Source organism: Neopsephotus bourkii, unplaced genomic scaffold (genome assembly GCF_033783945.1).
Source record: "Neopsephotus bourkii isolate Nb327-2 ecotype Australia unplaced genomic scaffold, CSIRO-AGI_Nbou_v1 NB_1792, whole genome shotgun sequence".
In the NCBI taxonomy this organism is placed as follows: domain Eukaryota; kingdom Metazoa; phylum Chordata; class Aves; order Psittaciformes; family Psittacidae; genus Neopsephotus; species Neopsephotus bourkii.
Genome location: NW_026902266.1, coordinates 6,483,540 through 6,509,467, shown reverse-complemented (window position 1 = coordinate 6,509,467; position 25,928 = coordinate 6,483,540). Strand labels below are relative to the sequence as shown.

At 44.0% G+C, this 25,928-nt stretch overlaps 1 protein-coding gene and 1 long non-coding RNA gene across 2 annotated transcripts in view; both read left to right on the top strand.

Moving 5' to 3' along the window:
* The window catches only part of LOC133206467 (uncharacterized), a 232,818-nt gene that overhangs the window by 155,119 nt on the left and 51,771 nt on the right, over positions 1-25,928 (top strand). The window lies entirely within an intron of this gene.
* Positions 1,169-19,531, top strand: TH (tyrosine hydroxylase). The gene is made up of 13 exons (XM_061380207.1): positions 1,169-1,314; positions 5,850-6,053; positions 9,498-9,672; positions 10,458-10,546; positions 10,749-10,816; positions 12,542-12,592; positions 13,447-13,592; positions 14,008-14,143; positions 14,278-14,347; positions 14,687-14,743; positions 15,330-15,425; positions 15,591-15,724; positions 18,588-19,531. The coding sequence occupies exons 1-13, from the start codon at positions 1,225-1,227 to the stop codon at positions 18,745-18,747; spliced, it is 1,476 nt and encodes a 491-aa protein (XP_061236191.1). The 5' UTR covers positions 1,169-1,224; the 3' UTR covers positions 18,748-19,531.

The window sequence follows — 25,928 nt, the reverse complement described above, 5'->3', positions numbered from 1 at the left end:
TCCTGGTGTTTGCAGATGGCAAATGTCAGGAGATTTGCAGCCCTGAGGAGGTCAATGGGATCTTCCAAGAGTTTTGTCACTGCAAAAATCATCAGCACGCTGTCACAAACTCGGCTGTCCCACATAGGAAGAATGAGCCACCCACCCTAACCAGGTGTCTTCAGCAGAGATCTTCTAAAGCAATGTCATGATCAGCAAGGTTGTGGGTGAGCTCTCTGGCAGCCAGCTGGTGAAAGGCCACCAGCTTCCCTGCTTGCAGGGGTTTGTGCCAGCCCGTGTCCTGTCCCCAGTGTGGCAGCAGCTCACACAAAGCAGGACCATGGGTTCCCACAGCACTTGTTTGGGATAGGAGAGCTGCTGCAAATCTCCAGGGAGGAAAAGGACACTTTTACTCACAGCAAAGCAGAGTCCTGGCATGGGTCCTGAGCTGCCATGCACTGTCACAGCCCCAGCTGTCTGCAGGCGTTTTTTGCTTATGAGTTTCTTCAAGAGCAGCAAAGCCCTTGGGAGGGCAGGACTGAAAGGGTTTTTCCAGGTTATTTTCTCTATAGCCTTTTTCATCTCTGAAGGCTCAATGGGCCCGATTCTGCCATCCTGCTATTAGTGCTATGTGGCCAAACCAAGACATGAGGTGGTGGGAGAACACTGAAATACACAGTTTTCAGGAGCCAGGCATCAGGAGGTGCATACATGAGAGCAGCATCCAGTCCCACAGCTGCCTTGGGGGAATCAGTGTTATTTTCTTATTTCTTTACTGCCTCGGTGACAAGGCAAATAAGTGAAAAAAAAAAAGGGCTAGAGAGGGTTGAATCTTTTCCTGCCTTCTGTTTTGTCCTTTCGCAGATCAAAATCCTTTCATGCAACTTTCAAGTTGGGAAAGCAAATGTGGACTGAAACACAGCACAAGAATTAACTCCATCAAGAAAGGGGGAAAAAAAACGGAGTGGAAATCTTTTGGGCACAGGCAAACAGGTGGGGGGAGTGTCTGGTGTCCAAAGGCAGGGTGTCTGCAATCTTTGTAGCGATTAGATTTAATGGGACAGAAACGTTTCTCTCCTTCATGTCCCCTCCTCCTCTCAGCCTGAGGGGGAGAAAGGAGGGAGGTGGTGATGGGGAGGTGGCGGAGGGAGAAAAGGTTTGAAAGAGTCTTTGACGTCAGCCCTGCCCTATAAAGAGCTGGCAAGGAGCTGGAAAGCAGAGAGCAGAGCTCACGGAAGAGCAAAGATGCCAACCCCGAACATCTCCACCTCTGCAGCCAAAGGCTTCCGCAGGGCAGTGTCAGAACTGGACTCCAAGCAAGCTGAGGCCATCATGGTAAGACAACCCTACCCCACTTCTTTCCCTCCCCCTCTGAAAACCGCAGCATCTCGTGTAGCTATAGGAAGAAGCAAGCAGGGACAGATGGACCAACACTGCCTTTGTGGGAGTTCCCCCACATGTGCACCTCTGGGCTTCAGGCTGGCAAAGGGAAATTACTTGAACAGTTTTCTCTACATACAGGTACATGTGAAATGCAAACATTTAGGGGGATGAAATCTTGAACTAATGCAACCTCCACCTTCTCCCCACCAAAAGCAGGTAAATAACCCATAGAATTAAGGCAGGAATAACACAGAATCCACAGCGTGAAAGGCAATTTGAAAATCTTAATGTTTTCCTGGTTTCAAGGCAATAAACAGCAGTGATTTCACTTGTTCTAGCATAATGTAAAACTGTGGCTGTTATTTCAGACAACATATGAGGTGCAGGCAGTTTAATCAGTTTGTTCACTGCTGCTGCATCCACAGTTAAGCTCTCTCCCAGCACATCCTTCCCCCGTTTCTGTTCCCAGCCCTCCCTGACAGGGACCCAGCTCTGGGTTTAGCTGGTGGAATGCTTCTGCACACACCAGATCTGTTTGTGTCAGGGAAAGGAGATGAAAACCTCCTGCTGATCTGTGCCTTTAGAAAACCAAGTCTGGCCAAACCACTGGACTGTCTATAGGGACAGGGACATTTCACCTCCTAACCCAAATGTCAGGGTAGGCAGGAGGAGCCTGAGGCTCCCAGCACAGGACAGTCCTCTGTCACAGATACGAGCAGGCTACGGGCAACACTGGAGGAGACAGAACAGACCGTAGCAGTGGGTGCACCAGGAAGGGACCCCCTCAGGATGCTTTGCAGGAGGAAATGCAGGAACGGAGACAGGTTAGGGAACAGATGTGTTTGGCAGAAGTCTTCAGGGTGACTCCAGCAGGTTGGTTATAGAGCTCCTCATTTCCTTCCCCTATGACCGCTGTCTTTTTCACCCACTCTCCTTACCTTGTATGGTGCTCTGACTTGGTAAAATAAGCCATTGCATAGGCAGCAAGAGGTGTTTTGGAGAGTGGAGCATGCTGGAAAACAAGGGAAATATTTAGGAAACAAGGAGGTAAGCTTGCTTTCTATAACAAATGGAAATAAGGGAAGGCTGCCCTCTCACACAACTGTTTTCATTCTGTCAGAGTAATGAACACTTAAGTGGTTCTTGAAAGCCTGGTATTTTCCAGGCTGCTCATCAAATAAGTATTTGAGATGCTCATTGCTCTCTGGAGAAGGGGAGAGTGTCATGTTATTACACACTCTAGGGGTGCTGCTTCATGTTTGATGGGAAACAGGCCACTGAACAAAGGGGCCAGAGGAATTTGAGTTCACCAGGTATACTGGCTGGGGTATAGCAACCTGCTTGGGATGAGTAGCTCCTCCTCTGTCCTCCAGGGAGAACCTCAGCCCATCTTTATATCCCTTCTTTGAATGGAATTTCTCAGAAAAATAAAAAACCCCAACTTAATCTTGTAAGGATCACAGAGCAGGCTGCATGAAAGGCTTTGCCCTTTGCTCTCACCTAGCACAGATCTTGAAAACCACGTCACTTCTTTTACTGGCTTCTACCAGGTAAGAGGTTTGACTGCATCTGTATGTCAGAGACGTTTTGTGCGTCTGTGTGGCCATGTGTGGCGATTGGCCACCCAGTGTCTGTGTGTGTGTGGTGTCTGTGTGGTCATGGGTGATCGGCAGGCCAGCCCCTGCCCACCACTGCACCAGCTCCAGCAGGTCTGAGGTGTTTCCTTGCCATAAAACCCCAGGGACTAGCAGCCAGCTGGGAAAATGGCCTTTACGATCCCAGAACTCATTTACACAGGCAGGTATTTTACATGTCACCTGGGCCAGCCAAACATCAGACTCACACCATGGAAAAATCTCTTTTCATGTATTTAGTTTTTCTGCTGCTAGTAGTTTTTACAAGACACCCTGGGAGTGTATCTGGGGCAGGATTTCGTTACAGAGCACACAAGTGGGGCCAGACACAACACAGCAGTTGGAGGCAAACCAGCAGGAAGGAGCGCCCAGGAAAGCAAGGGTATGACATTAATGTCCCCATGCTGCTGGGTGGGAAATAGCCTCTGCAATCCTTCCTGCTTCCTGCAAATAATGTTCCAGGAATAAAAAGCCACAGTACTTTAACTCCTAACACAGTATTTTTAATGAGACTACTCAGGTAGGGGACTCTGATTTGCAGCAAATTCAAGGAAGGAAAAAATGAACTAATCCTTCAGAAGAAGTGCAAACTAACCCTTCATAAGAGGTGTGTGAGCATATCAGACTCCAGCCTCAGTGAGGCAAATAAATGCTCTGCAAAACTGTAGCTAAATATGCACTCAGAGAGGTAGTCTGCAAGGCAATTTGGAAATACCATGTAAGGGTGCCTTCTGAAGAAAGGCAGGCATTTATCATGAGATAGCAGTTAGTTTATATGCCAAATTCCTAATTTCCAGCAAAAGGAATGTAAATGGTGAGGGGCAGAGAAGAGAATGATGAGATGGGAGGCATCCAGCCAGGCAGCCTCTACCTGGCAGAGGGGGCAGCAGGAGGGCTGAACCCTCCCAGACCTCTTCTTCCCCAGAAATGTCTTTTTTTTTTTTTCTTAATTTTAAAATTTATCCACCCCAAATATGCCACCATAGAGCTAAGAAGCTTCCAGGACCCCTCATTCCTGACTGCCAGGGGCCACCCAGTCACAGCACACGGATCTGACTAGTCAAAGCTACCTCTCCCATGTGCCTTTCCAGTCAAACAAGTCTTCTTGCTATTTAAACTCTTCAGAGACAGATTTTAACCTAACTTACAGCGTAAACATGGGGGCCTGTTTTCCCTTTTCTCCCCCGCTCCACCCCACAAGTAAAATCTTGCTGCATCTCTGCTCCTCTGGGCACAGTGTGATAAAACATCCATAGCTAATGCGCTGCCTGGCTTGGGACTGCTGCACAGCCCCGTTACGGTGGTTAGCAAAAGATTGTTTGCCCTGCTTATTGCAGGCACCTTAAAGTAAACACCAGCTTAGCTTTAAACACAGTAGTGATATAAAACACATGCTTAAAGCTGAATGCTTTCATGAGACTGTAAGAGTTACAGATGAGGATATTTATTAGACATCTTCTCTCTTTGGGCATGAGTACCATCAGTTTAGACAAGTAGCAGTATGTGCTTATTTGTTAGAAGGTGTTTTTCTGTGCCAGAAGGAATAAAAGGGTTGAGGATCAACAAATATCATTTCAGAGGGGTATCTTTATTAAAGAAAGGACCAGATAGAAGTACGTAGGCTGGCATCTAGATGTGCTGCATTTCTCAGGCTGAATTTTAAATGTCAGTGTTACACCACTGAAGCATCCACGAGGATTTTCTCAGGAAGCGTTAGCTGCTAGTGGTGGGCTTTGAAAATCAGAGAGAAAAAGGGCTTAGTAGTTGAGTGGACTGTCTTTTTGAGAGGAAAACATTCTCCAATTTGTCACAAGGAAGGGAAGGTGCTCCTTGATTAGCATCTATCTCTTTTTCCAGTTATTTTCAATGTAATCAGAGGGAAAACTGCAGCCAATCCTGCTCTATATGCAGGTGTTGGGTGTCTTTACGTCCTTTTTTAGTGCTGCCCAGGTTTCTTTTTAGGAAGTTCTGGGGGTTTGTCAGCTGGCTTGGGTTTTGAACACAGAAAATTGGAACCAGCTGAGCTGGCTTTAAAAGAAAAACTGGTTGTAAAGTACCATGAACAAATAAGTCAGTATATGAGCTATTTGTATAACAAAAGAAACAGCAGTGACTGAAATAGTTTGTAGCTCACTATAAATATAAATGAGTGACCTAACATGACTCCAGGCACAGAGTTACGGCATTTTAGGTGCAATTCCAAGTAACAGAAATCTGCAGGAGTTTGTTGGGACAAACCAAATCTGTAGATCAGTGGGAGGAATTTATTTTCTAGAGTACATGGATGTGGTTCCAATTACATTTCAATGCACAAGCATCCACTTGATGCCAAATGAAAATGTTATGTTGGATCTTGGGAGCAGTTTAGCTAAGCTGCCCTTTCAATACACCTGCAAACAGTTAATTTTTCCTGGCCAGGCCATGCCACAGCTGTGGGCTACAGCTGTCTCTCACAGTTATCTTTTCTCAGATGACTTCAAGTTTACCTAACATCTCTCCATTTGAGTTTATCAGACACCTGAGATCTGCATAAGATTGTTTCTGATTCTTATTTTTTTGAAGGATGTTGGAAATTGTTGCTAGGGAAGGTGAGGAGGGAAGCCCACTGTCCAGTCATGCTACAGCGGTATTTTACACAGATTTTTCCTAAAGCTCCACTTTTCCAAAAGTTCAATTCTAAGACCTCAGTCCTTATCACTATATTTTCCTCTACAAAGTCAGGCAAGTCAGTCCAACCTTCCCCTTCTACATTCTCTGAGACACACATGTCATATCTCACCCAGCTACCAGCGAAGCCTCTGATCTCCCATACAGCTCTATCAGAAGTGTTAATTATATCTGTTCTGCCTTCAGTCTCCACGGTTCATTGGTAGGCGTCAAAGTCTCATTGAAGATGCCAGGAAGGAAAGAGAGGCTGCAGCTGCAGCCACTGATGCTGCAGAGTCTACGGAGACCATTGTCTTTGAGGAGAAGGATGGAAGAGCAATGCTGAACCTCTTCTTCATGCTCAAGGCAGCCAAGACTTCACCACTGTCCCGTGCACTTAAGGTATTTGAGGTGAGTACCTAACCGGTTGTATGGGACTCAAGGAACACACTACAGGTTTCATGGCTGTTCTGTGAGACATATCATTTGAGTCTACTAAATAAGACTCAGACTATGCCTTCCTACTACAAATTATAAGTTAATTTTCTGATATCCCCACAGTCATGCTTTGCTCATGCCCATCATGCCCTCATTTTTCATCACTCAGAATGAGCCATACCTTTATCTGGTAGCGCTGCTAAGCTCTTTATCCATTTCTGGATAAAACCACACAGTTTCACACCTACAATCCACACCCATGTGTGTTGTAGCATTCCCTGACAGCCCCCTCCACTGCTCATCACTTCAACTTCATGCACAAGGCTCTGATCCCCCATTCAAAGCAAGATCTGTGCCCTGCATGGCTATAGACCAAACCTACCTAACCTGTGGGTCAAGGATTTGTCAGCCTCTGAGTGCTGTTGGCATATTGTCCCTTGGTCAAATAATTACAGGAAAAACTTCACCCTGAATATAAAACTGGCATATTGATTTCAAAAATAACTTCCTACTTCAGGGATGAATTTGAATCATATGTTAAGGGTTCTGTTTGCTCCCTGGAGATGTGCCCTGTAGATGGTTTTAATACCAAGGGAAAATGGTAACTAATTGAGATTTCCCCCCCTAGCTAGCCATATAATGTTGCATTATCTAGGATCTCAGTACCATGAATGGAAAGACTGAGATAAGTGCTGCCTATTTAAACAGTAATCAAAACATGACAACTCGCATTATGCAGTATGTTTTCACCCAGAAGGATTCAAAAGTGTTTTGCAAACTGAGGCTCTGAGGTATGTTTTACCTACAATAGTTTAATTTCATTTACTTCAGCAGTGAGAGGAAAGAACAATTTGTTCCTATTAATCGGTCACGTGGGTTGTAAGTGGCTTCTGGAGGTCTCTAGTCCAACCTCCTGCTCAGAGCAGATTCAGTCACAGCAGGTTGATCAGGACTGTTCTTGTCGCATTTTGAATATCACCAAGGTAGAGGAGCCACAGTCTCCTTGGGCCCCTTGGCAGTGTTTGAGTGCCTTCATGGTAAAAAGGTTTTTCTCTTTTCTTTTCCTTTATAATGTTCTTGCTTCCAGCTCTAGTCCTCCCTCTGTGTACTTTTCCGATAAGCCTGACTCTGTCTGCTTTACAGGTACTAGGCAGTGAACCAATCTCCGCTGCTCCTTCACTTCTTAAGGCTGAAAAAAAACAGTTCTCTTGATCTTTCTTCATATAACATTTTGCTTCAGCCCACTGAGCTGCTTGGCAGCTCTCCACTATGCTACAGTGCATAGCATAAAGTACATTAATGCCTTCCATCTTATGGGACCAGGTGCTCCAGATGTAGTCTCACTCATCCCAAACAGAGGAGAAATCACTTCCTTCGATTTTGTTGTCTACACTCTTGCTTCTATAATTCAGCATGGTTGGCCTTATCACAAGGGCATGCTACCAGCTCATGTGTTAATACATATAATTACATAGCCCCTTCTTTTGCATGAAATCAACCTCTTCTGGTGTAAAACAAGATCACTAGCAACACTAAACAGCAAAAAAACTACCTAAAAGCTGTAAATATACAAAAGGTGTATGTGGGGGATAAGGATTTCCCTGAAATTGTAGGTCAATCTTACTGTTCAGTGCCCATGTAGTACTATCTCTGATAATCATACAGAAAGTGATAAGATCTTGAGCAATTATAAAACCTCTTGCATTTCTTCTAAAAGGATTGTTGCAAGAAAATTTGTTTTCTTGTCTCAAGACTGAAAGAATCTTTAAGACAAGCTTGTCAGACAAGTCTTGGTATTGCCATGGATGAAGTCTCCTTCCTAGAAGTGCACAGTTGCCAGATAAGGCATGAAAAATCCATCAGTGTAACATTTCAAATGCAACAGACTGCTTAGAAGGTATGAAACATAGAAGTGCAGCCTCTGGTACTTGGCAGGTTTTATGTTACAACTTATTTAAAGTCTATAATTTAAACAATTTTTAAAACATCAAACAAGAAGCTAGGGCAGCTTATGGTCAAATATTATTTGTTTCTTCCTGGAGCAATTTACTTGCTGCATCAAAAGATTTCCTAGTAAAAAGCTCTTTGAGCTTGTCACAGAGAAAGCTTTAAATATAATAAAAAGACAAGCATGTCAAGCCACAACAGAGGAAGATTCATTTCCCAGATCCCTTTGGCAATGCAGGTACAAGATACGAAAGCAGATGGGCATAATGACATTTGCCTCATCATGAATCAGGCTTCAGGGAAACTGGTTTCACTCTTCTGTATGTGTTACATGAAGCCAAGCATAGGTAATGCAATCACAGCTGTCAGATTAATGCAAAGGTATTGATTGTTGAGGGGACAATGTAATAGTGAATTTGGTAGGTACATTAAAAAACACGCTCCTTATTTAATTTACCTGTGGTATTGCATCTGTTCCTTCTCGTCATTCTGCCTCTGATTAATAAAGGAAATCATGTCTCTTCCTCTACCAAAGATCTTGCAGAGAGTTTGGGAAGATTGGGTCATTGCCCAGGGACTTGGGTTTGTACTACCAGCTATCACTGACTAAAGAAAATATTTAAAATTTACCAGAGCAGAATCCTTTTTTTCCCCCTCTGTTCTTTGGGGGAGGCCAGTTGTGATAATGAGTCCAAATTATATCAGTTCTGCTAGGTAGTCCCAAATTAACTCTACTGAGGGTTGGGTACGGCTAAGCTGCGCCGTTTCAGCACCACGGCCAACGCCGCGGCGCTGCCGCAGCCAGCCCCTGCTACACAATCGCCAACCTCTTCCTTATCCCCCACCAGCAAAAAAGCACCTCTGCCTTCAGTAGCAGTTTGAAGGAGAGGAAGCCATAGGCGAAGTTACTTCACGGCATCAGTTTCCACTGTTGATATGATCTTCTTTACCAGTACCCATAGGGGCCTACAGGAAAACCAGGGAAGGACTTTTATAAGAGTGAGTAGTGATAGGACAAGAGGTAATGACTTTAAACTGAAAGGGGGTAAATTTAGATTAGACATTAGGAAGAAATTCTTTACTGTGATGACGGGCACTGGAGTAGGTTGCCCTGAGAAACTTTGGATGACCCATCCCTAGGCTAGGCTGGGTGGGGGTTTGAGCAGCCTGGTCTAGTGGGAGGTGTCCCTGCCTGCGGCAGGAGGGTTGAAACTGGATAGTCTTCAAGGTCCCTTCCAACCCAACCCATTCTATGTTTCTGATTCTACAATAGTTATTGACCAGCCCTACTGGTCAGAAGGAATACTGGAATTGATGGATAAATATGTTTATCCCAGTAAGGGGAAAAAAGGAAGAAAAAGACAAGGGGACTCCCTCCCAGATGCATTCATATAGACATCTTTGGGAAGTACCAGCAGGTATTTCAAGTGCTGTTTAATGTTTTTGTTTTCCTTTTCCATGTCCCAAAAGACATTTGAAGCTAAAATTCACCACCTGGAGACCAGGCTTAGCCGAAAGCCCCGAGAAGGGACTGCTGAACTGGAATACTTTGTGCGCTGTGAAGTCCATAGCTCTGACCTCAATACTTTCATTAGCTCCATCAAGAGGGTAACAGAAGACGTGAGGACCACTAAGGAAGACAAATGTAAGGAACTTACAAACTGTTTCACTTTTGCAGAGGGCCTGGGCTGTAGAAACAGGGTTGTTCCCAGAAAAGATGATGGGCTATTGTATCCTGAATTTGAGCACAACTGAAAAGACTGCCTCTGGCACACCTGAATCCTGAAAGCCCTTTCCCCCCTTGTCCATTTCTCAATAGACTCCAGAGTCCATAGCCCGTTCTTGTGGTGTAGACTGGAAAAACAGAAATAGAAGATGAAATTTCATCCTTTGTTCACACCTCTCCTATAGAGTTCTCCATTCCTACTCCAGTGTAGGAAACATTTATATTATAAATGTGAAGTAGTTTCCTACCTGTGTGTCAAGAACTGTGTATAGATCCAGCACTAAATTACAAGACACTCCTCTGCCATTCTGTTCTGAAGACAGGGTTATACTTATTGTAAAAGATCTGCAGTGATTGCCCTACAACCAATTGGATCTCTGGATTTGTTTTTTAATGTGAAGTCTAGAATCTTTAAGTGAAATCCAATTTTTATCTTCTTGTTTACTTTTGTCATAAAATATTCCACTGAGAGATGGGCAGGGAAGTAATGAGGTACAGATCATGACATTAGACCTGAGTGTAGAACAAGAGCATTGGGAGTATGGATCTACTGCCCAGAAGGCACAACTGTCATGTGTCTGTTGTGTGTCTGCATTTGGTACATCATGTCAGATGTATCTTCTTGAACCTCACAACCCCTTCTCAGCAGGGGATGCTCCATCTTCGCTTCCACAACCAGTTTTTCTCTTTCTCTCTACCCACAGTTCACTGGTTTCCCAGAAAAATCTGTGAACTGGACAAGTGCCACCATTTGGTCACCAAGTTTGACCCTGACTTGGATCTGGATCACCCAGTAAGTTAATCTGCGTGGGCACATTCTCATGTCCTGAGCCTTCCCTCAGAAGCAGCAAGCTGGACAACACTGCTTAGTGCAGCTGATCAGGGAGCGGTAGTGCGTTCACCACCATGAGAGAAGTTTCTTCAGTCAGTGCTGAACTTGGGTGAGAAATTTTAGTAATTAAAAATCCTGTCTCTGTTCCTATTTATCATCACAGGGCTACTCTGACCAAGTATATCGCCGGAGAAGGAAATCAATAGCGGAAATTGCTTTTCATTATAAGCAGTAAGTCCCTTTGCTAACATGCATACAAGTATAATACCATGTCAATGCAACCTGTTGGGAAGTCATTGTACTATCTTTTTTTCTTTTATGTTTTGTATCCCCATTCAGCCTTACCAGCTCTTTTTGTGTCTGTCTTTTCTCTATGTATTCCAGTCTCTTCTTAATTAGAAAATGTCTATACTGACTAATTCCTAAATTAATAAGAATGAATCTTGTGCATGACAAAAGCCATATATAATTCCTTCAGACCTCAAACTTCATTTTGAAATATAGTGTCTCTTTTAGAATGACATCTAGTTTTGAGTTCAGTGTTTCAAGTACCTAAAAAGCTGCCACATGCCTGGAAAACTTGTTCCGATGGTTCATTATCCTGGCTGTGAAAAAATGTGGGGTTTATTTCTAAACTGAACTTCACTAGCTTTAGTTTTCATCCAATGGATCATACATGCTTTTCATCTGTTAGACTGAATTCTGCTATCAGATTTTATTTTTCTTTTTGCTATTAAGGTATTTATAGACTAAATGGTTCACCTCTTATCTCTCTGCAATAAATTAAATAGATTCCGGTAATGGTCTCGTCATTGTCATATATAGATTTAAGACTATCTCTTCTACTCCTACTTCATAATTCTGTTCTGATAAATGCAGTGATAGCACTCAACATCTTCGCTACAGCATCAAACACAGCTCTAATATTCAGATGGGTTTGTAAAATATTTCGTAGGTCCTATTTGGTAACACTGTCTTTCACTGTAGCATCTCCCTCTCTGAGCATGACTTTAAATGTAGATTTCTGTAGCAAGCTGTGCTGAAGGCAGGCTATAGAAATGGTATGGGTCACCTTCTTGAGCTACCCCTGCAACCAGTGTGATCCCAGCACTGTTTTCTGCTCTGTTAGGTTTCGTGTTCTTTGCAGATTTGAAGCCCAGAATACAGACATTGATGTTTTTATCCTTTACTAATACTAAATGCACAGAAAGTCACTGTGCCAGCAGGAGAGTCCTGAGGGACACAAGAATAAATACTGTCCTAAGATGATGCACCCACTTCAGGTGTCTTCTCTCACATCTCATCTGCATGTTAGCATTTATGAGCCTCTGCGTAGCGTTCCTTTAGGCTGTTAATGAAAAAGGAACTATGCTTTATGACAGTAATATGTGATTATCTCATTTGTTCAAATACACAGAAGGATTTAGAAAAAGCAATTGGTAATTATGATGGAGGAAAGGCAAAAGTGTCAGTCTTCTTTAATTCCTACTTACATGAATGTTACTGACAATCAAACTTAGTGACAATACATTTTGCTGCAGTTCAAATGAGTTTAGTATTTCTCATTAGCTGCTTTTATTTCTCAGGTACTGATTCATTGTTGGAGTCATCAGCCTCATGAAGTTCAGGGACATGAAATTAATTCATTTTCAGACAAAATTTCTCTCTTTTTTTTTTTCCTAGTGAAAACCATTCCCCCCCTCCCCCGCTTTTGCTTATCTCTCATTCATTTACATCCTCTGGCTAGACGAACACTTTTCTCTTTGCCTGTGTATTTGTTGCATGTGTACAAATGACCCAGTACTAAGGCTTTGTCTTTCCTGTTGCCTTCTTGTTTGGTTTAAAGAAGATCGTTGAATTTCAGACCAGAGCTTCTCTGAAGTGCTTCCTTCTCAAAGGGAAGAGGAGCCTGGCTTGTGCTCTGCTGCTGTCAGTAATGGTGCATTTGCTTTGCAGTGGGGATCCGATCCCTCACGTGGAGTACACGGCAGAGGAGATTGCTACTTGGTGAGCACTGCTTTAATCTGTGACCTTTATTGGCTTCACTACTAGAAGCTGGGGATAAAAACCTAAATGGTTAGGGAGTGACCTCTTGAAAAATGCATCAGCAGTGCAAGCACCCTACTTAATGGCTTGTTATAAAACTCAGTACTTATTGTACAGCATTTTATGTTAGGCACTGCATCCAGGAAAGCAAGCTACCTCCACAACAGTCTCTTCCTCCCTTGGTGGTGCACAGAGAGCACTTTCATGTTGCAGTCCCCAGGAATTTCCTCCAAAGAAGCCTGTCCCAAAGGAGAGGAAGGTAGATAATTTGGAGTCCCACTTCTCTAAGTGGACCTGGCTTAGTAGCGCAGCACTCCAAAGGGTGCTTATCATAGCTGCAGAAAGAAGTATGAGTCCTGGAGTGAGTATCTGCATTGTACCTCACTTAGGAAAATGCTTCCTTTGAACATGACTATTCCCAGGAATGTCACTGAAAAGAAGGGCAGCTCATACCAGCAGCTCATACACAGGCTCCTAAACAAGGCAATCTCCTGGTTATATTGACTGTCTTCATAGTGCAACTGTAGTAGCTAACCTACAGGGAATATTTTTATTCCAGTTAATGTCTTTTATACAGTCTTCTGAACTTCAAGGTAAGAAACAAGTTTGTGCAGATACAATTACTCAGGCTCATTTGAATGTGCATCTGTATGTTTACATACCCCTATCAGTGTGCACAAACATAGACTTAGTGGAGGAGAAAAGTGTAAGGACAAGAAAGGTAGAGGTTTAAGTTTTTGATAGCATATAACCAGAAGACAGGAGGGGACTAGACATATCAAGCCACTAAATGTCTGCCACCTCTCCTCCTGAAGGAAGGAGGTGTACAGCACCCTGAAGAGCTTGTATCCCACCCATGCCTGCAAGGAATACCTCGAAGCTTTTAACCTACTGGAGAAATACTGTGGCTACAATGAGAATAACATCCCTCAGCTGGAGGAGGTCTCCCGCTTCTTGAAAGGTAGGTATGAGTCTGGGGGACCCAGGTAAAGGGTCTGCCAGGGCTCCAGCACAGTGGTGGCAGCTACAGCTGGGAAACGCAAACTTAAAGGAGAAACATGTGAGCTAAGATTTGGGAGGAGAGATGGTGACAGCTTGTATGTTGCACACAGGGAACAGCAGGAGATCCCAGGCAGTGGGGACTGTAGTCAAACACAGTGAGCTGCAACTGAAGGTTAAGCCTGTAGTCAAATGGTCCCAATGAGCACCTAAAGAGCAGATGTTACTCCCTAGTAGGAGCAAAAAGGTTATTCTTGGCACATCAGAAGCCCTTTAGTTTCCAACACTGATCTTTTTGCTGTCTGTGCTGGGAATGTGGGACACCAGGACAGCACATGGACCACGTGCTTCCCCAGAGACAGTATGTGTTGTTTCAGAGAGGACCGGCTTTCAGTTACGGCCAGTGGCTGGCTTGCTGTCGGCGCGGGACTTCCTCGCCAGTCTGGCCTTCCGTGTCTTCCAGTGCACACAGTACATCCGCCACGCGTCCTCTCCCATGCACTCCCCTGAGCCGTGAGTATCGCCCAGCCCCAGTGACCTCCCCTGCCCAGACATGCCACCTGGCCAACAGTTAACTTTTCCCCCTAATGGACAAACTCTGTCTGCTGCTGACTGTGTTTTCCTCCTTTCCCCCTGGGCACTGACAGGGACTGCTGTCATGAGCTGCTGGGGCATGTCCCGATGCTGGCTGACAAGACGTTTGCCCAGTTCTCTCAGGTAAGGTGGTCATCTGTTCCCTTGTCCCTGAGAGGACAAGGCATGATGTGGGAACCCAGACCAAACCCAGTCTCACCACTTAAGTGCTTCTTGTACTAGGATTTATTTATACTAAAAATATTCAGGAGCCCTAGTGAAGGACTGAGAACCCTAACACAGAGTGAAAATACCAGGCTCTGCTGTAAAGTGTTTTTAGTCTGAGCATGATGAAGCCCCAGCAGATACATGGCAGTGGAGGGCAACAATATCTTTTGTCTCAAGGTAGTAACAACAGCATCCAAGCATAAGGCTGTAGGACTGAATCTGTCCTGATGCTGGCCCCTTTCCTTCTCTTCCCAGGACATTGGGCTGGCATCTCTGGGAGCAACTGATGAAGAAATTGAGAAACTTTCAACAGTAAGCTTTCTTCTTTGCTGGATGGGGCCCCCAACCCCTTCAGCAGTACTTCTGTGGTATCAGGGGGGTGGTCCAGCCTGGCCTTCCCAGATTTGCAGGCTCAGAGCCTATACCTGAGCTGCCCCAGAGCTGCTCTTTCACAATGACAATGAGTGGAGATAAGTTAAACACCAGAGCTAGCCTCCACATTAACCCAATTTTCTTGGGCAGCAAAGTATCACCAAGCATCATATTTCTAATGACAGCACTGCTGGGACTCTTTGGGATGGGATTAAATGACATCCACTTCCTTTGCCTCTCCCTCAGCAAGGTGACCTGTCTTGCTCTAAGGGCACTAAACAGCAGCTGGGTACTCGGGGGACCAGCCCAGGGACACATTTTCCACCTGTCTCAGTGTGGCAGCAGCTCAGTTTAGCACTTTGCTCTGGCAGTGATGGGTGCAAGGTAAGGAGAGAGGACAAAGTGACAGGCTCCTTTTCATTTTAAACAACCCCAGATCCTGGCCATGATGCAAGGGCTCTGAAGTGGCAGGGAGATGAAGTACATGAGCTGCGTCCCCTATGCATTCTTCTTTCTCCTTTCACAGCTTTACTGGTTTACGGTGGAGTTTGGGCTCTGCAGACAGAATGGGATAGTCAAAGCTTACGGAGCTGGGCTCCTGTCTTCCTATGGGGAGCTCATAGTAAGTCCTAGCATAACTTGCCTCTCTGCCCTAGACCCTGTAAGCAAAACACCTTCTTTTGCATAATACAAACGACTAAACCAAATCTGTTCTCCATCTCTGTTTATCACGTGTGCTCTCAGATCCCTTTAATTTCATGACAGCATTTTTCTGCTGTGTCCATAGCATTCCTTGTCAGATGAGCCAGAGGTGCGGGACTTTGACCCTGATGCTGCTGCTGTTCAACCCTACCAGGACCAGAACTACCAGTCCGTATATTTTGTGTCTGAGAGCTTCAGCGATGCCAAAAGTAAACTGAGGTAGGACTGGGCAGTGAAAGAGACCCAAACAGAGGGCAGTTAAGCTATAAAATACTGAAACAGGGCTTGAAACCATGTCTGCTTTCAGTTCCAGGTCTCAGAAGTACTCTGGAAACTGATATCAGGTCTTTTAAAGTGAAGTGATTTTCCAGTTTGCACAGACTCTAACTTCAGTCCCTTAGATTTGCCCAAGAGCCCCCCAAAAATATGCTGGACTCAACAGCATGGGTGTGAAGGAGTGTGATGGAGTGGGAGGAATTCTTGGAAGCAGAACAGAGAGTGCAAGAGAAGGGAAAAAAATCTAGCTTTTATGCTTAGTTCCCATAGGAAGAAGTTACAGACTATCTCCAGTTCCTAAGGGAGTCCAAGCAACATAAAAGGTGGTCCAGAAATTGGAGACCCAAACCACACACCAAGATCCCCTCTGCTTTCTTGCTGTAGAAGGGCCAAGTGATAGAGGTCAGGTACTGTCTGCAAGCATCTTGCCAGTATGTGTCCTTCTGAAAACAGACTTCTGCATCATGTTAAAATTTGCTCCGTGGGTACAAGTTTCAGGAGAGGGGTGAAGAACTGCTCAAAATTGTGTCATTCTCTGAATTAAGGATGCAGGAAAATGTCTTTCTGAGCAGCTGCTGGGCAACTTGCTCATTTATCTGTCGACCAGCAAAAAACCTCCAGGCATAATTAGTAGTTCATATACAAACAAGAAAGATTTGCTTTATGCAGATAGATTTATGCATGGATAAAAAGGAACTTTTGTCTCCTAGGCTGATTAGCATGGGTTAGCAGATCCCAGACAGCATCCCAGCAGCATAACTGGGTTTCCCTGTTCCCTGGGGCTGCAAACAGGATGGAGAGTGGCAGCTCTACACATGGTTATTTGTTCAGAAAAGCATTTTCTTGGTTATATCCTGAATCGCCCAAGGAGGAAAGCTCAATCCCTTAAAATTTGACTGACAGAGGAAAACTTTGCCTATACCATTTTGTCTTAGCTTAGGAAAGGATGAGACAAAGTATTGCACAATATACATGACTTTGCAGTTCTTGCAAGTGGGGTGTATCACATAAATGATGTGGTGAGGACTGCTGTTTTTCAGCTTCTGCTTTTATTACCCTGACTTGTACTGTTCATACAGTGTGGAGTCCAGCTGCTCAAAAGCAAGCACCTGGGGAAGCCTGTCCTCTCGCACATGCGAGGCTGCTTTAAAACAACAAAAAAATCCTCAACTGTTGCCTTATGAGTCATTTTCTTGCATCTGAAAAGGAAAAATGGAACCCATACACAGCCAAGATTAGACTAGAGGGGTTTGATAGTGACAAGCACTGTAAATAATCCTCTTGAAAGAGCTCGGAGACCACACAGATGTTGCTCTGGGGCAAAAAAAAAAAAAAAAAAAATCTATATTTTTTGTATTACTGACCACTGCCACCGTAGACCTGATTTTCAGTGTTATTCCTCAAGAAAAGCCTCTTTTCCCCAAAAGAAAACTTCCCAGCAGTTTTCTACTATAGACACACATCCTCAGTATCCTTCCAAACACCCATGTCATACTTGCATGTTTGAAAAAGGCATTAAGTGAACACACCCGTGTTGGAGGGCAAGCTTGTAACCATTAGCAGCTGTGCTACAGTCATCGTTGCAGCTGATAGCATTAGTAAGGGAGGTGAACCAGATCTCACCTGGTAGAACTGAGATAACCCACACCTTTAGGAGGTGGTCAATGTGAGCATGCAGAAATTCCCTTCATTTACACTTGTTTTGGTTTCCCTGCAAGCACCAGCCTGCCGCTTTGACCATGTTGCCCTTTGGCCTTGTCTGGCGTTTTCCCCCAAACCCCGACAATTCAGGAGCAGGCTTCCCCGCAGTACCAGCCAGAGCACCCAAGAAACGGATACGCTTCCCAGAGTCCACCGCCAGTAGCACACCCACGGTAGCCACAAGAGGGTACCCTAAGCTAAGCAATTCAGAAGCGAAAGGGTGAAGCCTCAGTAGAGGCGAGGAGCATGCCTGTTGCTCGTGTTCGTCCCCTCATCTTCCCAGGCCTTCCCAGCGTGATACTGTAGCCTAAATATAGATCCCCAGCTCCATATTTACACATCCACGAAAGAAAAAAAAAACACCCTACCTTGTCAAGTGTACAAATCTGAGGTGAACATGAGCAATTTTGGAGATAACTTACCCTTGATTTGTTTTCACCTGGGCATGTACTTCTTCATTAGAAAGGCAGCAGCAAGGTCTTGTTCTTGAGAGGTATCAAGTAAAGTCATGCTCATCACTGAGATCTAAACTCCAGTTGGCTTTGGGTACAGTAGTACCACTTTGCTCAAGTGTATGGCTCTGGTGATGCTATGCCCATACTCTCACCCAGGCCTGAGCCACTGCCTGTCAGATCCATTCTTAACACAGCTTGCAGCTAGTTCCTCCCTCCGCTAGCAGAGATTAGTCAATAAATGAATGTCAGAAAGGATTTAGGAATATAATACTATAATGCTATGGTCTTTTCTTGCATTTAGCTTCTAAATCTCCTTGGCATTTTTGAAACAGAAATAAAATAAATTGCATTAGAGGATGCCTGGCAATGGCCACAGAGTTCACCAGTGCAGTGTACTCTCCAGTTTGATGCAAGCCCTTGTGTTCAGCCCACTGAAACCTGCAGTCAAACTTATGGTCTTCCTTGCTTAACAGGAGGGATCTCAACTACTGCAGTAGCCCTGTGGAGCTGGAGAGGTAGGAAACCAGAGCTTTTGTCTAGAGACTGTCTAAAGGAGGCACTAACCTGTTTCAATCCGAGTGAATGTTAATGGCTAGGGGGAGACTCGGGACCCATCTCTTGTACCAACCATCTGCACCCTTTCTTTACAGGAGCTACGCAGCACACATCAAGCGGCCCTTCTCAGTGAAATATGAGCCCTACACCCACAGCATTGAGCTCCTGGATAGCCCTCAGACGATCTGTCACTCCCTGGAGAGCGTAAGGGATGAACTCCACTCGCTGATTAATGCGCTCAATGTTATCAGTTAATATGAGAACTGGGCTCTTTCCTTCTCTTCTTCCCTTGCAACCCCAAAACCTCCTGCTCTGCCCTTGCCTAGTTCCCAACTGACAACTCTTACCTGTCTTCTCCAAGCATTTGCACCGCTGCCTGTCACCACGCAACCCCAAGAGCTTTCCACTTTTGTATGTAGGGCCAGCTCAGAGGAGTGTAGGCAGACAGACCCAAGGGCTGCTGGCTTTTTGGTGTAGCCGTTCTATTGACTGCTGAAAGAGGCTTAGCACAGACCAAAGGCATGGCCAAGCTACAAAGCTGAGGTCAAGAACTGTGTGCTAGGCTCCTGGGTGCAAGGAAGAGGAGAAAAGCTTCTTTATCAGAGAGAGAGAGAGAGAGAGAGAATCTATTTTTTATTTTTTTTTTTGCAGTTTGAGGGAATAAATTAATCTGCTTTTCCACTTTTTTAGCCCCAAAGCAAATCCTATAGCAACTTCAGGAGGGACCTTCAGTCCCCACCGTGTCCTGCCTCTTACAGCCTCGCACAGTCAGGAAATGCAGAGCTGCTTGAGAAGCTTTACTGCCTGAACCAACCCGATGTTTAAAATTCCAGCTCCCAGCCTGTCGGCTTCTCACACAGGGGAATGCTTAGGGAAGAAACCCTGAGCTGTACCACCCCTCCAGGCTGCGATAAGCTGCTCCGTACCTCTAAACTGACCTAAGCTAAGAGTTGCCTGTCTGGCATAAAGCAGTCCTTATCTACCTGCATCCTCCCCAGCACAAACACCACAGGGCAAGTCCTGGCCAGACCAGAGCATGGGCACCGCTACTACAGAGAGTATTCAAGAACCCAGCTGCAATCCATAGCAGATAGCAGTCACAGCTATTGGTGTAGTGGTATGCTGGTGGCCCTGAGTAGCCTCATCAGCCTTTTGGTGGCCCTGAGTTTATTGGTTATTGCAGACTGAGTGAGGCCATTGGTGTCCCAAGTTTTCCAGTCCTTGGGAGGATTTCACATGCTTTAACTTTTCAAGTCTATTACACAAACAGGTACAGCATTACCTTGTTCTTAGCTATTCCAGTATCACTGTCACCTGTTGTAGCTCAGGTGTATGACTAATGCTATTGCTAGCCATTTCTGAGGAAGGTAACGTGGTTAGGATGCTCAAACCCAGTTTCATTCAGCTTTCACTGTAGATATTAATGGCTTGATCTGCCCCAAAGCTCTCAGTTTTCCTCCCCCTGCTTTTCCCTTTCTTATCTTCTTTCAGGCTGTCTCATAACTTAGCAGTTTGCTCAGAAGTTTGGCCCAAGGTTATGCAGCTGTGCAGTATCAGAGCTGGGCTTGGGATGCATAGAGGCAGCTGAACAGCTGTGGGGGACAGTGAAGGGGAGAATTACACTTAGTTGTTTTCATGATCAGTTATAACATTTCTATAGAGACTTTTACCATCCTTATCCACTATATATGATTTTTATAGTTTCCTCTTTAAGAAAATGCAAGGTTTAACAGTTAAGTTTTGACTATGAAGTATCCTCCAATACTTAAATATACTGTTTCTTTCCAGTGTTATTTCTACTGTGATTCAGTCATAATAGTTTACAATCCATTACATTTTATCCTCTTTCAGACCTTCACATACACATGCTTAACCCCCAGTTCTCTCAAATTTTAACTACTTAGCTACTGACAGCACTTAGTCTCCCATCTGCTTCAATACCTCCTTTCTGTTTCCTTTCTTATTTGAACCCCCACCTAAATTCCTCCTAAATTGCTTAAAAGGCCATTACTGAAATCAGCAGTTCAACACTAGGGCTAGCTGCTCTCCTCAAGTTGCTCCTCCTCAGAGGATTGTCCTGTAAATGAATAAAACTACAGAGTTCATTCAGTTATTGAAATTTTAGAGCACTTTTTTCCAAAGCTTCAGCTATGATTTCTCAATCTGGGTGGATCCAGATCTTGAGCTGTAACTCTCAATGCTCCCTTAAGAGCTGTAACAATTTTTAATTTGGGGTCTTAAGTTATTACTATTAGATTAAGTAGCTGGAAAAAGCTATGCAAGACTAAGGCAGTTAGGTCATAGGTTACCTATCTAGGCATGAAAATCTTATAGGTGACTCCAGTAAAACAGACTAAAATAAAGAAAACAAACCTTCAAATAGGCAAGATGTAACAATGAAGCCTGTCTAGATAATGTACAGCTTATGATTTTGTTAACAATAGCAATACCATGTTACTGGCCTGCAGGTCGCTGTTTCTTCTCTCCAGCTCCTGGATTACTACCCATGAGTGCAGCAAGAACGCTGCAAACCCTGCAGTGATACCAGACCCCTGGACAGGACTGAGTAGGGAGCCTCCATGGAGGTTTTTGCTTTCTGATCTGGCCATAAAGGTCTGATGGTAGTTGCCTCTAGTTCTCCAAAGCACTTCACAGTCATTATCTGCCTTGTTAAATGTCTAAAATTAATGCAATTTATAAAAAGACCAAAGCTATTAATATGGAATGAAAAACCCAGTTAAAAATCCTTGCAACTGCAGGAGCCCTCAGCTCCTCCGCTTTGCCTCAGAGTTTGCATAGCTGCTCCATCACTCTGTCAGCTGTTGCTTGTTCAAGGAGCTGTAGTAAAATCTGTTGCCCTACGAAAATAGAAAATAAGCAAAACTCAAAGCATAAGCCAGCCCCGTTAGTATGCAAGCACATAAACAGATCTGCTGTCACCACACAGGAGGTAAACACCACACAGGCTGCGCTCCCTTGCTTCCGAGAGATGAGGTTGCGCTGGGGCATGCTGTAAGTGCGGGGGCTTAGGCTGAACAGGCGCCGGAGGTTCCTATTTGGGGCATTTTCTGTGTCTGTGTTCTTGACAAATTAATGACAGATTCCAGAATTTTTTGGCCCCTTAGGGGGACATCTGAGAAACATGAACCCATTTGTCTTTACTGTTGCCCTCATCTATTTAATATCTTAGAGGACTTATCCTATTAGTAACATAATAGGTCCCTTTCCATTTTGTCTCTAAGGCTTGTTTCTTTTTATCTGATTTCAAATACATTTCTTGGCCCCTTATTTCATAAGCCATATATAAATTGAATTTGTCCTGTCTCATTTTACCTATTTTTCTCATATTACTTCTTCTACTTGAGCCTTGTTTTTTTCTTTATCCTACCATAGTATTCTGGGGTCTGGGACAAACAAAATATGGTAGGATCATACGCCAGTCCATAATCTGTCACTGCTTCTTAAAGCTGCTAATATTGAGCTTGACTTTTCACCCTATAATTCTTTCATATTGTCATACAATTTTCTTTAGTCTATTTTTAATAGTCTGACTCATTTCTTTCTACCAGTTGGGAGGATTGCAAGTGGTAGGATATATGCAGTCCTCGCTTAATTCCCATGTTACTCATTAAGGCTTGAGTTACTTCACTTACAGCTCTTCTTGTCATCCTATCTCAGCTGTTGTTCCATACCTATGGGCAATTTTCTTTAACAGCTTTAACAGTTCCAGCCACTGTACTCCTTTCAAGAAGAATGCATCAACCCATCCTGAAAAGATATTCATAGGAACAGATACTGATACCCTTCTTTAGTTTTTGACAATTTATCTGGATGATCCCTTTGCAGTATTTGCCAAGGTCCTTGGTTCAGCAAATGCAGTTGGCACCTTTCTTTTGTTAGTCCACTTTTGCATCATTGCACAGCTCATGCAGGGGTTTTTCTGTCTTCTTTCTTGCTGCATTTGGAACCAAATACAATTTTTTTCCAGTCTTTCCAGAGTACCCTGTACTTCTTTATGTAACTTATTACAACAGTCTAAGGGAACTTGCTCTTGTTGAGCCAGCCACGTTATCCATCCCATCTTCTCTTTTAGCTGATTCCTGGTTGGGGCTGCAGTAAACAAACTCTGAATCAATTTATCTGTTTGTTCACAAAATTGTTTCTCAGTATTGTGTTCAGTCTTTCCATGTACTTTAACTTCCTTTACCTATATTTTATTACCACTGTCCCTCTAAGCTTGTAAAATAAACCTCCTGTTTTATTCATGGATGTCCCATTAAGTGCTTGCCGTTGCCTTTCTCCTTATCAGTCACCCAGTATTTTATTCTATTATCAGCATAGTAGCTTTCTGTAGAGATATTGTGTAGAGGGGTTTGTCTGTTATTGACAGTCTTCAAGCTCCTTGGCATGATCCTTTCTCTAGTTTCCCCACTATTTGTTTCCTCATTCCACTAATAGCAGTATCTTGGATTATTTTCCTCCTTGTTCAAATTTAGCACTCCCATGAGTGCACATGGTTTATTACTGGCTTCCTTTAAAAGGATATCCCCATTAAGACCCATTTCTTTTCTTTGTGCTTAAGAACAGAGTATGAGCAGACTAGGGTACAACTGGACTATTGAAGGGAAAGCCTCAAAGACCATCACAGCGCAGACTGTCTCTAAGCAGGTTTTCTCATAACCAGAGAAATTTTGGTCCGGCCCTGGGAGAGGGGAGGACTCATATACTACGGGTATCCATTTTCCTTCACTATTTTTTGTAACAGTACTGCTCCCACAGAATCAGCTTACGTTGAAATTCTTACTACAAATAACTTTCCTTTGACTGGGAATTTTAATGCAGGACCTTTTCAAGCAGCTTCTTTCATGTTAGATAAAACTTTGTCTTGCTCTTTGCTCCAGCTCCCTTCCTGATTTTTTTCTGTCATTTCCATAATGCTCTGCTAGTGCTAGCAAAGATGAATATACTACCACAAGATACTAACACAGTTATAGATATGTTGCCACAAGAAATTGAATCTTCCCAACACTCTTCAGTGTTGGGGCTGATTAATGTGTCTGTTTCACAGAGGGTTTAACCTTTGTAGCGTCTATCCATCCTCTTGTTTCACCAGTTCCAATTCCCAAACAGTTAACCTGGGGTTGCATTAATTGTGCGGTGTTCAAATTGATTTTAAATCCCATTTGGTCTATTAATTTTAAAACTCAGCTACTTCCTTCTTGCACCTCTTTATTCTGTAGCTGTAGTCCCCCAAATATCACCTACATAAGACAATTTCTTTTCTTTGTCCTCAGGATATCATCATTCCAACACTTTCCTAACACAAGCATGTGCAGCAGGGCAGGTGCTTGGCCCTGTGGGATATGTGTAAAAGTATTTTGTTTGTCTCTGAATGTGAAAGCAACTCTGTAAACTGCTTCTTCCCCTGCATTTTGCCATATGGGCATTTGCTGTGAATTGTGGGTGTGCTTTTGTGCCACTAGCTCTCCTAATTCATCTGGTGTCCAAGGAGTCTTACTCAGCCCTGGGGTTGCCAAGGGACAATGGAGATACCTGTGCTCAATTGGAGTGGGTGGCTGGTAAATGGTATAATGTCCTGCTGACATGTGAGCAGCTCCCCATCAGTTCATTAAAGACAGTCCTTCTTCCTTGAGCTTATAGAGTGATGCTAATGCTGCCAGATGCATCCTTGTCTTACTACTCTGCGGGGCAATTTGATTAAATGCCCATGATGGCATAATTAAATATTCATCAAGGAAGTGCCCAATGTGCAATGAAGCTGGTGGAGCACATGCTTTAAACAATTTACAACTGAATCTTCATTTAATCCAAAATCTGTAGCAGTTTCTCTTAAGTCCTACACTCTACTGTTGTACTTTCTGTCAGTGGCTTTATATTTGCACCTACCTGGCCAACATCTTTTTTTCATTTTGGAAGCTACAGCAGTTGGATCTGCCATACCTGTCTGCCCTGGGGCAGCACTTGTAGTCTTGGTGGGATATGCTGCTATTCTCAACTTCTCTTTCTTCTCCCATTTTTCCATATCATCCTTGAAATAATCTTCCTCTGATGGCTCCCGATCCAGTTATCTTCACCACTTCCTTCAGCTACAGCAGTTATTTTTAATTTTTGCATCCCAATCTGCTTTTGCAAGTGTCTAATTTTAGTTTTGCTTTTACTACGATCAGGTCCCTTTTGAGCTCTCCCTTGCTCCAGGGTGAATCACTGCACTATATATGTTAATCCCTCTCCTTACTTCATCTGTTTTTTCCTTCTCATTTTCTAAATTAATCCGATTCTTTAATTGCCATTGCACTTCCTTATTGCCTTTTTGGGCCACTAGATGGTATTCCTTTTCTAAAGACAAACTTATTTCAAGTCACTTGATAGACTCTTTTAAAACACAATTTTCCCTTGAAACAGCTGATATTCTGGTGTTGCCCTGGCTCAGTCGACACAGATTATTGCTGCTTCCCATACCAGTCTCACTACTAGAGGCACCATATCCTCAAGTTTCCCTTCATTCACTCTCCCGTATCAGGGAACATTTGGTCTCTATCACCCATCAGCTTCCTGTGGGCTGGAGAGGCGCCCACAGCCCCTGCTGTAATCTCTGATATTGTTGGGATTTCCTGTAGCCCTCCAGTATTCCTGTTTTTAGGTTTTTTCCTCAGTCGTCTTAGATTTTTCCCATGCTTTCCATTTCATCTTAAGGTATCCCCTAAGTATTGTGCACAAAGCTGGTCAGATTCGTAGAGTTGCCCTGAATGAGATTGCTCAGAGGAAAAGACTGAGGATCTATCCAGTCACACCCTCCACCAAAAGATGCTATAAATTCCCTTTACCTGACAGTGGAGCAGATTTGTAGGATTATGTGCCTGCTTAGAGCTAAGCACGAGTTCACGTCCTTTGGGTGGGTCATGGGAGCCTTTATGCCATTTCCCTAGACTTCACCAAATGTGGCTGCAAGCTCTATAAAAAATGACCTGGAGAAAGCTAAGGTGATGGGTCAGCCCAGGTTAAACCCTCTCATAGATGGAACATGGGCCGATGAGGGAGGAAGAAAGGAGAAAAGCCTTCCTTTGAGCCAGTCCCCACTGTACCCTCTGGTATCTGCATGTCCCAGTGCCTCGCTGAGCAGTCTCTTGCTGTTGTCGCTGCTGCTGCTGTGGGTGGATCTGTCTGTCTGTCTCTCTGTGTAAAGAAATACGAAACAGAATTATTTTTCAGTTTGGAATTGTGCTGCTGCTGACATGATATTAAGAATAAAAAAGATATATTTCTGGTCTAGCATCCCGAGTTTGGCTTGTTGCATCTTTCTGCTGTCCAGAATCAAGTTGGCCGTCTTGCCTGCAGGCAGTACACAAAAATCCAACCTGCGGCCTGTTACAGCAGGAGAGCCCCAACTTGCACTCATGCAAAATGTTAACTTTTGG